Source organism: Neolamprologus brichardi, chromosome 4, assembly GCF_056152115.1.
Source record: "Neolamprologus brichardi isolate AB-2024 chromosome 4, ASM5615211v1, whole genome shotgun sequence".
In the NCBI taxonomy this organism is placed as follows: domain Eukaryota; kingdom Metazoa; phylum Chordata; class Actinopteri; order Cichliformes; family Cichlidae; genus Neolamprologus; species Neolamprologus brichardi.
The window spans coordinates 2,396,138-2,411,606 of record NC_142107.1 but is presented as its reverse complement, the minus strand read 5'-3'; the positions used below and the strand labels follow the sequence as shown (position 1 = coordinate 2,411,606).

Here is a 15,469-nt window from a genome sequence, read left to right as displayed (position 1 = left end):
AACTGAGAATTCCAGTCAATATGCTAAAAATGTACAAAATTCCATTTCATTTCTCATCTTTTCCATAGTATAAATATGATGGATGAAACATTGAAGAGTCTAATTATCTCTCAGGCTGATGCAAAATTTTAAAAGAAGAAGGCCTGCTTTAAGACCCTGCTTTAAAGGGCAGTATGTTTGCCACAGAGGCAACCGCACCACCTATTTACCGAGCCCATTCACTGCTTCCCTGTTTATAACAAAGTGGGTTACTTTTTAAAGACCTGGCTCCACCACTTAAACGTTAGCCCTTAAACTGCAGTCAGGCAGAGTAGAGTGAGGAAGCTGGGTAGAATTTCAGGAGCTCCGTCCAACTCTACATGGGGTACAGACTAACTATGGAAATGTGGTTGAGACAAACTGACTTGTAGGTACTGGGAAATAACTTCGCTTTGGCAGGTTTTTACATCTTAGTAAATCCACTTATGTAATATGCAAATCTGATAAGACTTCTGGTCACATTATACAGATATTAAAGTCACTGGTAGCAGAGTGATCATGGAACAGCTAGCTGCCAGGAAAATCTCTTTAAAAACCTCCAAACAGACCTGCAATTTCAAGGGTTTTGAAAATTAGAAAAGGAAAAAGAACAACATAATATCCCCATGAATCATTTTAAACGGAGAGAAAAACAGAAAAGGTAAACTTTCAAGTTGCACGTGTCTTGAGCATGGTGGGGAAAGACCGATGTCAACAAATGAGCAGCAGTGAGACGCACTAAAGAAACTCCCTGTGACATCCATTGTATATGGCACAAAGAGAGATGGAAAACTCAAGATTCCCTGGACTCCTGTTGCAGGAGGAAAGGATGACTGGGGACATCTGCTGCACCCAAATCGGTGTGACCAGAAGCATAAAAAAAAGTGATGGAATTAGAGGGAAGAAAAACCACAGAAGACATAAAATCCCCCCAGAGCTGCTTTTCATAAAAAGGATAAAAGGCCGTGACTATGAGAAGCCATATATCATCATACATCACACTCAGCACCTGCTGGAAAAGTAATGAGAGCACTCGTGAAATGTTTTGAGACGCTCAGGAAGCGAAGACCTGTTCTTCCAGGTGGCGTTAAAACGCAAATGATGTGACGTAGTTAGAAAAGGATGTATTAAATTCCAGTGATTATATGATATTGTTAATGTTTGGGCAACCAGTCGAGGTGAGTCATTAGGTGGGAAGATAAGCTCTGGTTTTATTTTAAGCGCTGGCTGCTCTCACCAATAGTTCTTTGGTGACATTTGAGATTTAATGAGCAAAGGAAGTGACTGTATTAATGTTTATGTCTCACAGCAACAATCACAGTGACTGGAATAACAGACTACTCCTGTTTAAAAGCAGGCGCCAATTTGTGGAAGTCAACATGTTGCACCGCCATTTTGAATTCGACATCACTGTTCCATCTAACCACACTTTAGGAATACAAAACTAGTATATTAATTAATATTAATTTGTGTCTACACTTTTAGATTCAAGACATGAAGGATCATGCCTGTGATTAATGATATGAAAAGAAGTGAAAACATGAAGGACAGGAGACAAAGAGACATCTAGATAAAACCTCACCTCAAGCCTCATCTCCCGAATTAAAGTCAAGGCTTTAAAGACACGAAAACATGCATGTATTGTCACAGTTACTTATTGTCAGCAGGTTAGACATGATACCGTACCGTCTCCGGGCAGCTGATAACAACAGGGGTGCTTGTGGGACATGATGGTATATTTTTTCATTGTAGGTATAGAGGATTACAGAGCTAGGTTTAAACTTAGAGGATTTTATTTATAGTGCTGAGGTGGGGTAGACCGGAGGCAGGACAGTTGAAGGGGGTTGTACAATGGGTGGGACACCGAACCCATAAGATTGTGTTGACTTCCGGTTGTGAGCCAGACCTCGCTAAACGTAGCAGAAGCAGGCTAGTTAGCTAGGTCTCCGGATGCATCCGTATTTTATTGTAAAGCGCAAATAAATACATCTGGTTTTGGAAGTAAGAGTCTCGGCCTGATCGCTACCATCAAAAAGAATCCGTGAAGTCGGCGTACTTCAACACTAGCTAATGTTAGGCTGAGTGAGCTAAGGAGGAAAGTTTATTCGCCAAGTGTCTGACAATTAGATGCGCTTAGTTTCACTAACAACAGCAAAATCAGCAGCACTTACTGAGACAAAAGTTCAGGATATGCTCAACAACTCACCTCAGTATCTCCGATACAAATCGATGACTCAGTGAAGCTCACTACTGTCTGATGACAGACTCCTTTCACAGTTTTACACCCTCCTCCAGAGCAAATAACCTCCAGCGAAGGTAAAGAGCGGACTGACTGCCTAAACTCACTACAGATGAACGGTAGCCAGAACTGTTAGTCCTACAGCCGCCACTGTAGCAAGGAATATGCACTTGCATTGGGAGGTACAAGAAAACTAAATTCAGTTGACTGCAATCTGCAATCTACTGACATCTAGTGGGGAGATTTTACACACGGGAGCTTTAAGAGAAGACGATACCACAGAATCCAGTTCAGGTTTCTGTTTTTTGTCCATTATTGTCGTAAACTCATTTTTGGGGGCTTGGATTGTTTAACAGAAGACATTTGGGGAAATTCACCTTGGGAAACACGCCATGCATTAAGAAAGAAAATAAAAGTTAGAACAGCAGTCTGAGGAGTCAGCAAGTTGCCATAAATCAGGAAATTGCAGAGGACCATTAAAAAGTGCACACAAGCAGGGACTATTTACACCAATAAAGCCAGTATACTGTGCCCACGCCTCCCTCCCATGTTATCTTAGGGCTAGCAGCAACTGATATGATTGTGATGCCTCACACTCCTCAGATGGGGATTAAACTTTGTAGTGGACATGAACAGCTGCAGACACCATGGAGAAAGATAGTCGCTCCTGTTATAGCTCTTTGAAGCCCGCTTGGATCTGGGCTGACGGGAGCATGTGTAGTTGTTGCTTGTAGTACGGTAGCAAAACATTGGCAGGGGTGCAGACATCCACAAGGAGCCTTGAGCTCACCATCTGATAACAAAATTTGTATCACTTGGACACAAGTGGACTCTAGCAAACTCGCAGCCGCGAAAACTATCACATGGCTTTCAGGGTGTAACAAATGATTATTGCAGCTATATAGCGTAAGAAAGTGTGTCCACATTGTGAAGTGACGTTAAGCCCATTTTCCTCTTACATAAGGTCTCCCAGTCAAAACACACAAGAGGACCTCGTGACGTTGAACTAAGATTACCTTTTGACCAAACTAGTCTTTAAACAAAGAGAAGATGCCGATACAAAGATGCACACAAAGGGAGATTATCAAACAGGTCATCTGCCTTTGCAAAAAACCTGTTCTATGACATGGAGAAAACTTGCCACACACATCCACACGTGAGAGGAAAGAGGCTGGCAGCATTCTTAATGTGAGAGCATTTCATCCGCCTCACGTCACCTTTTCCCTCCGTGATACAGTCCGCTGCAATTGCATAACAGAGGAGTCCAGCCCTCCTATTTTCAGCTCCCAAATAGTGGGAAACCATGCCACAATGGCACTGTGGCATTCCTGCTTCCCCTGCGCAGTACATCACTCTCTCTTTCCACTCTGTGTGCTACAATGTGCTTGACAGAGAGCCATCCAGACGAGTAAAGTCTTCCACAGTACCATCACTACTAAGTGAGAAGTCAAAACAGTGAGCAGAGCAGAGCAGAGGCACCGCTCGGGCTTCTGCAAGCTTGCACCACTGTTGGCTTGGACCTGAGCTGTTTTGAGTGGCTGCGTGGCTCTTCTAGCTTCTTGGCTCCTTTGCCCGCTCTGATGTAATGGAGGAGAGTAGAGGAGAGGCTTGGATCAAGCTGCAGTGGAGGGGTGCTTAGTACCAACTTGTTTAACAGAAGTTGAGGACCACCGCGTGCTCCCTCCAAAATTTCCCGGGGACTTTTAGTTTCTAAGAATGATTTCACAGCTTCATCTGGGAGCACCGTTACATCATTACCACCATGCCATATTTTCCCTTCTGCACTTCGCCAATGGATGCGTAGCACTGGGTGGATCTCGGGACAATAACAGCACGGTCATCGTAGATGAAAGCGCTCCGCTGCACGCCAGCAATGTCCGACTAACGCTGTGACGTCACATGTTCATTAATAGTAATTGTCAGTATTGACTAGAGCCGAATGCCGCTGTGTGCAGGTGCATGCAATAAACGGCTTTTACAATGCGCTGCGAGTCGCGTTTAAAGTGCCTGACATGTGTCAACAGGACATGCGTCATCATGTCTGACCCAAATTTAGCCATGCTGAAACCATTTGTGAGGGCATCCATGTGTGCAAGAAACGAGGCACACCCGTGCTTTTCTAAATTATTAAGTAATACTTGTTTAAAGATGCTCCTGTTTTTTGTTAAATATGAGACGATATGCTTTAGCTCAAAAGTTGAGAAATCCCTGTATTACAGCAGCCAAAATAAAATATCTTAATAAAGTAGAATTTGATAGCTTGTAAATGAATAATGAAACAGCATAAGGCACAGTCTGTCTCATCCTGCAGAGAAACGCCATCACCTTGGACTGCAGCTGGCCAAGGAAGTCCCTGCTCCGCTCTGAAACCTCGGTGAGCTTCGTGCATACAGCTCTCCACTGGCTGCAGGTTCAGGATTTTAAGAGCCAAAGTACAATCACCAGCTGCGGTGCAAGATGGTGGAGTTGAACCGTGTCTGACCGTGGGATGAGAAGCTCTCTGGAGAGACAGCAGAAATACGAGATGGAGAGGCCAGGGCTAGCTGAACTTTTAAAATAAGACTGGGGGGGGGGGGAATCATCCGCCGGTAAACCGAGTGCAGATAGAATTGCTCTCTCAGACAGTTGGAAAAATTGCTAAGATGAGTCACCAAATATTCCTTGCTGCCTACAATAAAATAAAGTCTGTGTGCAGGAAACTCTGCAAGCCTGTTGCTGATAATCGTTTTTCTGCATTGGACTGCTCCGCAAAAACAAATATTTTTGGTTGAGAGGGAAAAAGCAGCACCGTTGGTGGCTGGTTGCATCACTAGAATCCGAAGTTGGGTATCAACCAGAAAAAACTATTAGACCCAGCGCAGATGAGGGGGTTAACAGCACTATATACCCGCAATACCAGTGGCGGTCAATACAGGCCTGGAATAATTCAAAAACAACAACCGTGTGGCAACAGTGGCAGAGATTTTACAACCCAATGTGGCTACAGAGAGAACAATTTAAACGGAGTCCTGTTTGGTCAGTAGATGAAAGAAACTGTGCTGACTAAATAATGAGTAGGCACACACTGCAGGGCCCTGATGACTTGATGATTTCCTGTTTCATGTTTAGAAAAGCGCCTAGCTCAAGGCATCAAATGCACATTCCATATAGTTTAACCCATTTTTCCAATACTTACTAAAGTGTATAGGTATGCAGACATTTCAAAGACATGCTTAGACGTGTTTATCTATAATTAAGTATGCCTACACAATTAGTGCACAAGTCTCCTGCTGTATTGGTTTGTATTGGTCTTTTAAAAAAAAGCGCTTTTAGTCTTAAGCCATTTGTACATCAAACACTTTGCCTGTAATAATATGGGTTAAAAGCAGATATCAGACTACATCTGTAAACATGAGTGAGTTCAGTGTCTGTAGCATCTGCCCGAGCGCTGACTCATCAGGCACTCCCAGTTTTGGCTGGATCTCGAGTTTGATTTCTTAAGTGACTTCCTGCGAAGGAAACCGCAACGCTTATCAACCAGACAGTCATTCGAGAGTAGACGGGGCATAGTGAGTAACTACGAGCCTCTGCACATATTTAGGATTTTTCTAACTCTGAGGCAAGCGCCGCTGCTAAAATATCATAGTTACTTGTCTGTGCGTATGCAGTCAGATTTTTTTACTGCACAGGAATCCAGTGGTGTATTTTCTCAGCTTCAGAGGAGATGCCATTGGAAATGTGATCTGGTGTGAATATAAACATCTCTCTTCTGATCCTGTCTCCTAAGAGCACTCAAGGGGGCTCAAACGTCAGGCTAAGGCATGAACAGACATTTCCAGTCAGCTGTTGGCGTCTTGTGGCTTTAGCACCAACACCACCACCACCACCACCACCAGCTGGTAACACTGAGACTAAAGAGCACCCCATCTGCTTAAAGTTAGTCAGAGTTACACAGATAATCTTGTCTACCCCTGTCCATCAGAGTTTAAAGTGAACCTAGCACGTTGAAGAAATAATCTCAGGTTACTCACCCCACCCCTCAGGTTACTCAGCGAGGCTGACGGAGGTGGTGATAGCGGGGCAGGAACTCGCCTCCGCCTCTGTTTCTAAGGAAAGTGAAATGACCCCTGCATGCGTCGATGTTTATCAGTGCTAATGAGACTTTGTGCAAACGTGCTGAGTGATCTCACCTGGGCAAGCTGCTGAGTGATAAAAATAAATAAATAATCGCAGACACCCTGACCATCAGGTGAAAGACAACTCGAGCTTCATGCACACATGGGTGATTCTGACCCAAGTTACCCTCAAATTGTCAGTAAAATAAGATATAATCACAATGTCTGATGGATACTGTTCTTCAGTATACACTTCTTTTAGACATGCAAGGGCATCTAAAGTCAAACAGGGTTCTGGACTGATATTGGTTATGCATGCAACTCTCTAATGGAAAAAATACCCTCAAGTGGAGTTTCTAACTTCAAAGGGAGGACCAGTTTGGGAAGTAGGCAAGAAATGGAGCTGGGGTTGGGAGGGTTGGGCTTTTGGGATCGACAGCATGTATAACAGCTATGCAGGGGATGATAGGAGAAGTGCCTGCGGGCGAGAATCTGTTTAGTTTTCACTGGAACGTCCCTCCCTCACACTCACCACTAATCCAATTCAAGCCCATTAACCACCACAGCCAGGTTAAGAGAGCAGGCCTTTGAAGGTCTTCCCCAAACCACCCTGAAGGATTAGCATTTTTCCAGAGGCCAAAGAGATGGTCTCACTTTGTGCACTCTTCTTTTTTTTTTTGCCCTGTCAGGCTCACAGAAGCCACACTACTAGTGCGATCCTGGAGTGTAGCGATCCTGATCTGACTCATCCCGGACCCTGAATATACCCTGCTAATCTAAATTCTTTAAAAACTGTAATTAACCGTGGCTTCCAGCACATACACTGCATAAAACATAGGTATGGAGGTAGTCCCTGTCTCAAGATAACAGCAGACATGATCATCCTTCTCTACCTGGAGGGCCAATTGACACACAGTGCAAAAGATGTACATCTGCGTGTGTGTTTAGTGTTTAAATAGGTCAGAAGATGAGGCGGCACAACCTACATGTGAGGCAACCACACAAGCTTGAGAAAAGCAGTGCATTTTCCCCCCTCCGATTTGGCCTTTAGTCCCATTTATTCATCTAGATTGTTGTCTGGGTCAACACTGGTTTGATTCTGCCTTCGATAACTCCACTGTCCTGGCCACTAGTGGTGCTGTCAAATAAAAGGCATAAAGGCCTGCAACCTCCAATACAGGAAGTCTGAGGCACACAGAGGGCCTAAGTGTCAGACTTGAGCATCTCGGGGACCTGAATTGTCTCAGTTGTGGTCCCAACTCTGCCAACAAGAGCTCAAACGGCCGCACTGACATTCCCAAATATCTGTCACACAGCTTCAACATCTGGATCGAAATGTAAAAAAAAGTTACTCCCCAAATAACAGCTACAGATAAGCTACCAGGATGGATCATGAGTGGTCTGCTTTACTTCTCAAAGGACTATGAGCTCTGTACCCTACTGGTATCTCTAGAACGAATCCCCTTCGGATACAGGCCACCCCGGCTGAGGATCTCTGCTGTCGAAAACTTGAGTACAAACAGGGAACACCGCGGCTGATTTTCCCTATTCTCTCAGACACCAAATAAAACAGAGTGTGTGGATACAGGAAAATACTGTTTGTTCGAATATTAATATCACAAAGCAACCAATATGAGGTGTTGAAGCTCTGCTCAGCAGGAAGAGTTAATCTCCCAAAACCACACACGCTGCCCACTAATCAAACCCATACACACTGTTATAATTCAGCGAGCACATGCAGCTGCGAGCCACCCAGTGACACAAGCAACACACAAGACGCCTGAAGTCCCGCTGAGTAATACGACTGCGGTTCTTCACTTTACTTATTATCATAAGGGGATCTAGACTGCTCTGCTCCCCACCTGTCGGGGGTGACGTTTGGACAAGTGTTCGAGTCTGGGGAGCACTTCCTCTCTACAAAGCTGCCCACTCTTCTCTCCCGCCTGCTACATCTGGTCTCCTCTGGGCCGTTGCTGGCGGCAGTTGAGGGCTAAAGCAACCGCAAGAAGGCTTTGTCCTCATCGAGGAGCAGCTGAACCAACAGGAAAGCCAACTTCAGCCAGTCAATTAATTGATGGGACAATTTAAAAATTATGGGAGGCTCACAGCGGAGGGGGGTGGGGGGGTGTTTACAAATGATGTGCCATAATTGCTCGTTACATTCCTCCACCCTTGTTGTTTTATTTTCTCCACCTCTCCCACTCCTCCCCGGTCTTTTTCATCTATTCTTTTGTTTTCTTTTACAACCTGTCAAAAGCTTAGAAAAAAACAAATCAAAAAGTAAAAATGTGGAAATGTTTGCTCAAGATGCGTGACCGCGATGGGCCGAGCAGAGTCGACATTTCACCACATGCAGCTAATCACTGTGTATTTACAGTGTATCCTGTCTGAACACCCAGATGCACCCAAATCACTTCCATACAGCCACTCTGTAAAAATGGCTCTGACTGAGGCCACATGAATGCACTGAGCAGCCAGCTCAGACCACATTAAAACATTCTTGATGATCAGGTCCTGTGTGCCTCCACAGCCTCATCGGTGCCCAGCTGTGTGTGTGTGTGTGTGTGTGTGTGTGTGTGTGTGTGTGGGGGGGGGGGGGGGGGGTGTTTCTTCTTAAGTTAAGCAGCATCCAAAAGACCCTCATCTGGAGGCGATGAGCTGCACTGAAAAGCGAGGACTTGCAATTTAAAAAAGACCCAAGTCTTTCACTCCAACCCACACTGGGCCTTTGTTGCAGCTTTCAAATAAGTGTTTTTTTTTCTGCGTGTTCATTCATTGGTATATTGTGAACCACTTCATGAAAAATAACAGCACTGTCAAACTCTCATGTGTGGTTATTTAAAACAAAAAAGAAAGAAAGAAAGAAACTAAATACAAAGTGCATCAGACAGAAGGACGATCGGAGAGTGATGAAGAAGCTCGGTTAGAGAGGGTGGGAGTGAAATATGCTTTGGACCCTGGTCTGAGAGGGAAGAGGCTTACAGTCGGAAAGAACAGGAGTGACTCAGAGAGGAAGAGGTGGGAACGTGAATGGAGAATTGCAGGGAATCCCACTGAGATAGCTCTCTTCGGCGGTTCACGCCGCGCCAAAGAATTCAGATGAGCAAACCATATGCTTAACAAGTCACATGTAAACTCAGAGCTGAGACACAACAGCAATAACCCGTAAAGGACCTAACCAGAAGAGACAAAAAAAAAAAAAATTAAATTAAACATCGGTCAGTTTTATTATTCTGGTGAACATCTTTCCAGATAGAAGCATTTTTCACGAGGACATCGCTCCGACTGTGCCTGATTATTAACCATCTCTGGTTTTATGGGTCTGATTTTACTTCTATGACCGGCGAGCTTGTGGTTCTATATTTGCTGAGGGTACAAATGACGTGCTCTCTTTTCTGCAAAGTTTAAAAAATTCAGGCACAGATGATGGAAAGCATCCCAAGTTATGCCAGAAGCCAGGCGTGCATGACAGAGCTTAAGATTCATCGGACGAAAAGACGAGTCGTTCCTCAGCAATTTCACTTAGGTGCGTGTGATGTAATGTTACGCCATTAGCCGTGTTTGTTTCATGACATAACTTAGCAGACATCAGCTGCAGGTTATAATGGAGTCAAAGTGTGGGCTTTAGCAGCTTGCTTGTGATATTTTTTTTCCCCTGCTTTAATAGCCGGCAAACATCTGCAACATCTGCTTTAAATGGACAGGAGGCTTGTCAGCGAGGAGAGACGCAAACAGTTCTGGGCCTGTTTTAATGCAGCAACTCATCGCTCACAACCTGTCGGGGAAGAAATTAATCAGAGAGTTATGTGTCAAAAAAAAAAAAACCTCCACTGGAGATGACAACACGCAGCTACGACGTAGCAACACTCTGAACTCATTCTGTGGCGACGTAGTACACAGAGCTGTGCAGGGCTAAACAAAGAAACATAATGACAACGTGGAGTGAAGCTTCAAATATGAAAGTGAGGACTCTGTCTGCCTTCCTACAGAGCTTCCTCTGAGCTCCGCTTTGCACGAGCTGGAGAACAAGGGAACGCGATGGCCTGAGCGAAGGAACAGAGCGGACCATATGGATGAGATAGCACCAGATTACATAAGTCTGGGGGGGGAAAAAAACTTTCCATGAGCAGGGATAGCTGGTGTTACTGAAAAAACAAAACATGCAAGGATCCTGAAAGCCAAACACATACATATGTGCAAGTAGTAGCTTCTATTTCTCTTGCTGATTGATAAGTAGGGAGCTTAATATTGACTCTTGATGAGTGTTTCACAAGTTTAACTGAGCTTAAACAGGAGAGGTGCGCTGCAACGTCCCGCTCTCACCATTTTTTCCCCACAGTGGACTCACATTCTTCGAATTCCACCAGGAGACGACTGCAGTGACAAACAAATTCACAACCGAGACTTTTATTATGCTCATCTCCAAAGTCGCATTTTTCCTCAACCCTGCAAGTCTACTAGAGTAGCTTTGTGTGACACAGGGTTCAAAATAATCCTTGTTTAACTTGTATAGCTTCTCAGTTCATATACTGTCTGCAACAAGCCCTTTTAGCTTTAAAGGTCCACTTTAATTTGAAGTTGTGTACCTAAAAAAATGACATAACTTCATTTTATCACACTTTGCAAAGTAGAGTTACAAAGTGCTTCACAGTTTAAGTAAAATCCACACATCAAAGTATAATGATCCAAAATATGGACACATAGACAGCCATATAATCAACTATTCACACTTCAATACATGCAAATAGTTGTAAACAATGGTCAAAAATAAAGGGGACGAGACTAAGGGAAAGCTAATGTGTTTTCAGCTTTAAAACCAATAACACAATCAGCTGACCTGATAGGCTGAGGAAGGCTGTTCCACAGCTTGGATGCCAAAACCTAAAAAGCAAGATCACCTCTGGTTTTAAAATCAGAGCGAAGGACAGTTAGGAGACCCTGGGTAGAGAATGGAAGAGGCCAGCTGTAGTCATTGGGTCTGAGATGCTCTGCTATATAAGCAGGGCTCTGTCCATGTCGAGCTTATATGTTAATAACAGTGTCTAGTTTCTGTTAGCAGCCTTACTTCAGAGGAACATCCCTGTAGAGAAATTAAGGACTGGGATCCTAACAGTTTTGAAGGCAACGCATTCTCAAATATACACTCATATACAACTGTATGAATGATCAGTATCTAATTTTTGCGTCATTGTGAAACTGTTGCTGAAAGCTTTCCTGCCTTCTGCCACTCTGCATGTATCCCACTCACCTTACTGAGATCCCCTGCTTATCTCCACTTGTTCCTATCAGAAACATCACCAACTTAAATATTTCCCTCGGCAGTTCCTGGTGGAACAAACAGCCCTTTAATTGGATTCAGGTCGGACCTTGGACGCACATCAAAACAAAACAAAAAAAAAGGGACCCAGGGGGCAGCCGTCTGACCCCCTCTTCCAGTCAAAACAGTGAGCTGCTCTCATGTAAACCTTTTTATTTCCCCCCTCCTGACTGTGCGGATGCCGAGGAGAGCGACAGGTCCAAGCAGACCAGCACAGCTACATGCTACTTCCAAACAAAGTGACATTCAAGTGTTTCCCAGTGAATCATAACGTAGCGGTACAAAGGGGGCCACGGGTTCACGGATACAACTTTAACCTGCTTTAACGACGACAACAAAACAAAGGGGGGCAGCCGTTTGTCGGTTCTGGCGCACTGCTCAGACTCCAGTGACCTGAGCTGCTTATCATCTCAGCCGAAGCTTGTCCTGCCATAAAGACTTGATTACAGCTAACCGGGAATGCTACGTTCAGCTAGCCAACTTTTGTGTGAGCTCGTCTGTCAGCGGAACAGCCCAACACTTGTAAAGCTCCCCTTTGTTTAAAAATAATTGAATTTTACGAGCTGGAATATAAATGTGAGACACTAATACACACTAAGGTTTGATAAGCGACAACCAGCTCCAACTGGAAGGCGGCTCATTACTGGAGCTGAGCGACCCGGGTACCAGTGTTATGGCTCGTGGTGCTTTACTGGCGACAATCACGAGGCTGAGACTATTTCCAAGAGCAACAATATCCTCATTAAGCGTTTTCCCCGAATTTCCTGCTTGCCTTAGCCCTGTAAAGTCAGCTAGTAATTTAAATACACTGTTGCTGCTAACAAATCTGTGCAAATGAAAGCAGAAAGCACCGGCGGCGAGCCAACTCCGTAGCCCATGTGTACTGTTCCCAGCCAGCAAATACACGGAGCCTTCCTAGCTGGTGTGTGTGTGTGGGAATATGTGGGGATTTAAAAGCGTTGCAGGCTACCTGTTAATCGCAGCTTCACGGGGCCATTCCGCCGAACTCCTTGGTTAGACATCTCCTCTCGACCCCAGCCGTCACTGCGCGTCCCAAAAAAATGTCTATTTAAATGTAAAAAATGACAAGGTTTATCAACCTCTCCGCCAGTTTTAGACAATAATGGAGTCAAAGCATTGTGGCCCGGATGTGGACTGAACTGCCATAGCGATCGCTCACAAATGAGAAAAATTAAGGAAAAGGAAAAAGAAAAGCGCGAGTGGAGGGCTGCTGCAAATTGCATTTACTAGAAATGAGGCTGCCGTTGCTGGAGCGTGTGAACGAGCTGGTGGTGGAGCCGAGGCGCTGCTTATCTTCACATCTTCATTGAGAACCTCTGCCTCGGACTGTGAGAGTCCTCCTCTGCTCGTCGAGAGTTGAACTGCGGAGCCCTCCGGGGTAGATCCCCCTTCAGGAGGCTGCTGCTGGGAGCTGACCAGTGACGACAACACGCTTTGTGGGAGTGAAGCATTTCTCCAACATGTGGCATATAACTATGAATCATATACACAGCCCCCCACCCACCCTCAACAGCGTGTGTAAGGGTTGGTGATGAGTAGCACCGCCTTTGATGGCACAGGCAAGCCCAGCTCCCTGTGTTTATATCCCTTTATTAATTTAACATGGGCGTAGCTACAGTCTGTAGGGCCATAGGCACCCATATACCACCCTGCCCTGCTCTTATGTTTATTACTTAATTCCCTTTTCTCTATTTAATTGAGCTCTTGCCTTTTTTGTAATTTTTCTACTTCCCACTTGATACAGATTAGAGGTGAGCTGAACAATCCAAACATTGATATATTAGTTACGAAAGATGGTATGAGGTTGATCCTACTTTATTTTATTTACTTTATTTATTTCATTTATTTAAAAATATATCTAAAACATGCACTATGAAAAATGTATTTTTGTATTCACTGTCATTTCTGTTTTATTTATGCCCAAATTGCTTTAAAGACGGGCACATTTACATTCCAGGTGTCAAAATATATGAAAAGCTGACAGTTTTTTTGTTGTTGTTTGCTGTCAACTAATCATAGTGGAAAGTAAAACATCACAGAGATTTTGCAGTCATTAAAGTGTGTTCAGCATTTGCAAATTGATGATTCATTTAATAAATTATGAGGCACTATTTATCCCTACATAAGCTGCCTTTATAGGTTAAAAGTATCAGTATCAGTTTTGATATCGGTAATACTGGCTCTGTGTTTACTTGGTATTGAATCAATATCAAAATTTGCAATATCACACAGCACTAACACGGATACCTTGGCTCTTTTTCTATTTATTAGTGTTTTCTTAAGTTGCACTGCATTTGACCTCTCAGGGCCACCGTATATGGGTATCTAATTAATGATCTGTATTAATAAGCAGTAATAGCATAAATTAAACAACAATCCTAAATAAGTAAGTAACAAAATCATCATTAACAAAAATTAAAGGAAATATGTCACTCTGTCCTTTTTGATTAAAGTGAAAATTTCAAGATTGTGTGGGCCCCCTGGGGTTTGCTGGTCTTTCAGTTGGAAGCCGCACGCTTGAATTTGGGAATGGCTGTGATAAATAATAAGTTGTATTCTTCACTGCAAGTAAGAAACTGAGAATCCCCAGTAAATATTTCAACAGTGAATAACCATCATCTGAAAAGTTGTTCCACGTTTGTGTTCAATCATCATCATCATCATCATCATAACAACAACAGCAACAATAATAATAATAATATTTTAAGTAGATCAAAATCCCTCAATCAAACAAACATCAATAAATATTTATAACTTTTTACATGAAATAAACTTAAAAAAAACCCCATATGACTGCACCTTGAACTCATTATTCTGGATAGAGGAAAAAGTTTTCAAATGAGTCTCACCAAACATCCTGACAGTAAAAAGAAGTGCGTGACAGAGGGACCACAGTTATACTACTGCAAACACACAAATAAAAGCGGTAGCTAAAGCTTCTCCAAGCTGCTGACCCTTTGCTGTTAGCTTGCTCCATGCTACTTTAGCTCTCCAGCTAGCAACCAATGTGCTGCTGCTGATATTTGGGGCAGTAAACGCAGCGAATGAACTCGACCTAATAGATCAGCTGTACATGGATCTCCTGCGGATCTCTTGAGGATTGCTATGCCAATAAACTCGACTCAGTTTTGCCTGATCCTTATTTTATCTCTTTATAAGCTAATGTGGTCCCCTGGGAAAATTAATAGCCAAGCCATGCTTTAGACCAACAAATAATGTATTTTCTGGTTTCCTATCCTTCTGCAATCATCGTGATCTCATCTTTGGATATTTGATTTTCTTTTTTGAGCCAAAGCCGTTCCTTACTAAACCCTTCCTGTACATTACATAGAGTGAAATCCCCAGGCAGGTGCTGTGAATTTTATTTAAAATGTACAATTCTACTATGTTAATGTAAACAATATAATTACACCAGGAGCCATGGAACATAATCACATCAAATGATTCTAGACAATTTTGGGCTACACTTGATTAGGAGTCAATCCAGTTAGATTTAGGATTGAATTAACACTCCAAATTAAGTTTGGGTATCAATGCAAGCCTATAGGAACCACAAGTAAGTCTGCAGGCTTATTTGTGGTTAATAGGGTATTTAAAAGCAGAATGGAAGCAGAGCCTTCAGCTTTCAGGCCTGTTTTCTGTGGAACTAGCTCCTAATCTGGAGTTGGGAGAAAGACATTCTCTTTACTTTTAAGATTAGGCTTAAAAGTTTCCAGCATATAATTAGGTCTAGATCAGGTGACCCTGAATTCCCCCTTAGTCAGCCTGCAATTGGGCCTA

The 15,469-nt window shown here is 43.5% G+C and overlaps 1 protein-coding gene across 2 annotated transcripts in view; it reads right to left on the bottom strand.

Annotated features, from left to right (window-relative positions):
* Nucleotides 1–13,159, bottom strand: part of smurf2 (SMAD specific E3 ubiquitin protein ligase 2) — a 55,799-nt gene extending 42,640 nt beyond the window's left edge. Inside the window, exons 1-2 of one of the 2 annotated variants that reach the window (XM_006797904.3) lie at nt 12,917–13,158; nt 12,639–12,733 (exon numbers count right to left, since the gene is read on the bottom strand). In XM_006797904.3, the coding sequence (XP_006797967.1) occupies nt 12,639–12,690 (52 nt within the window). In that variant the 5' untranslated portion in view covers nt 12,691–12,733; nt 12,917–13,158. Of the gene's footprint in view, nt 1–12,638 lie in introns of both variants that reach the window. The other variant, XM_006797903.3, reaches the window with a different exon arrangement.
* Between the last annotated feature and the right edge of the window lie 2,310 nt (nt 13,160–15,469).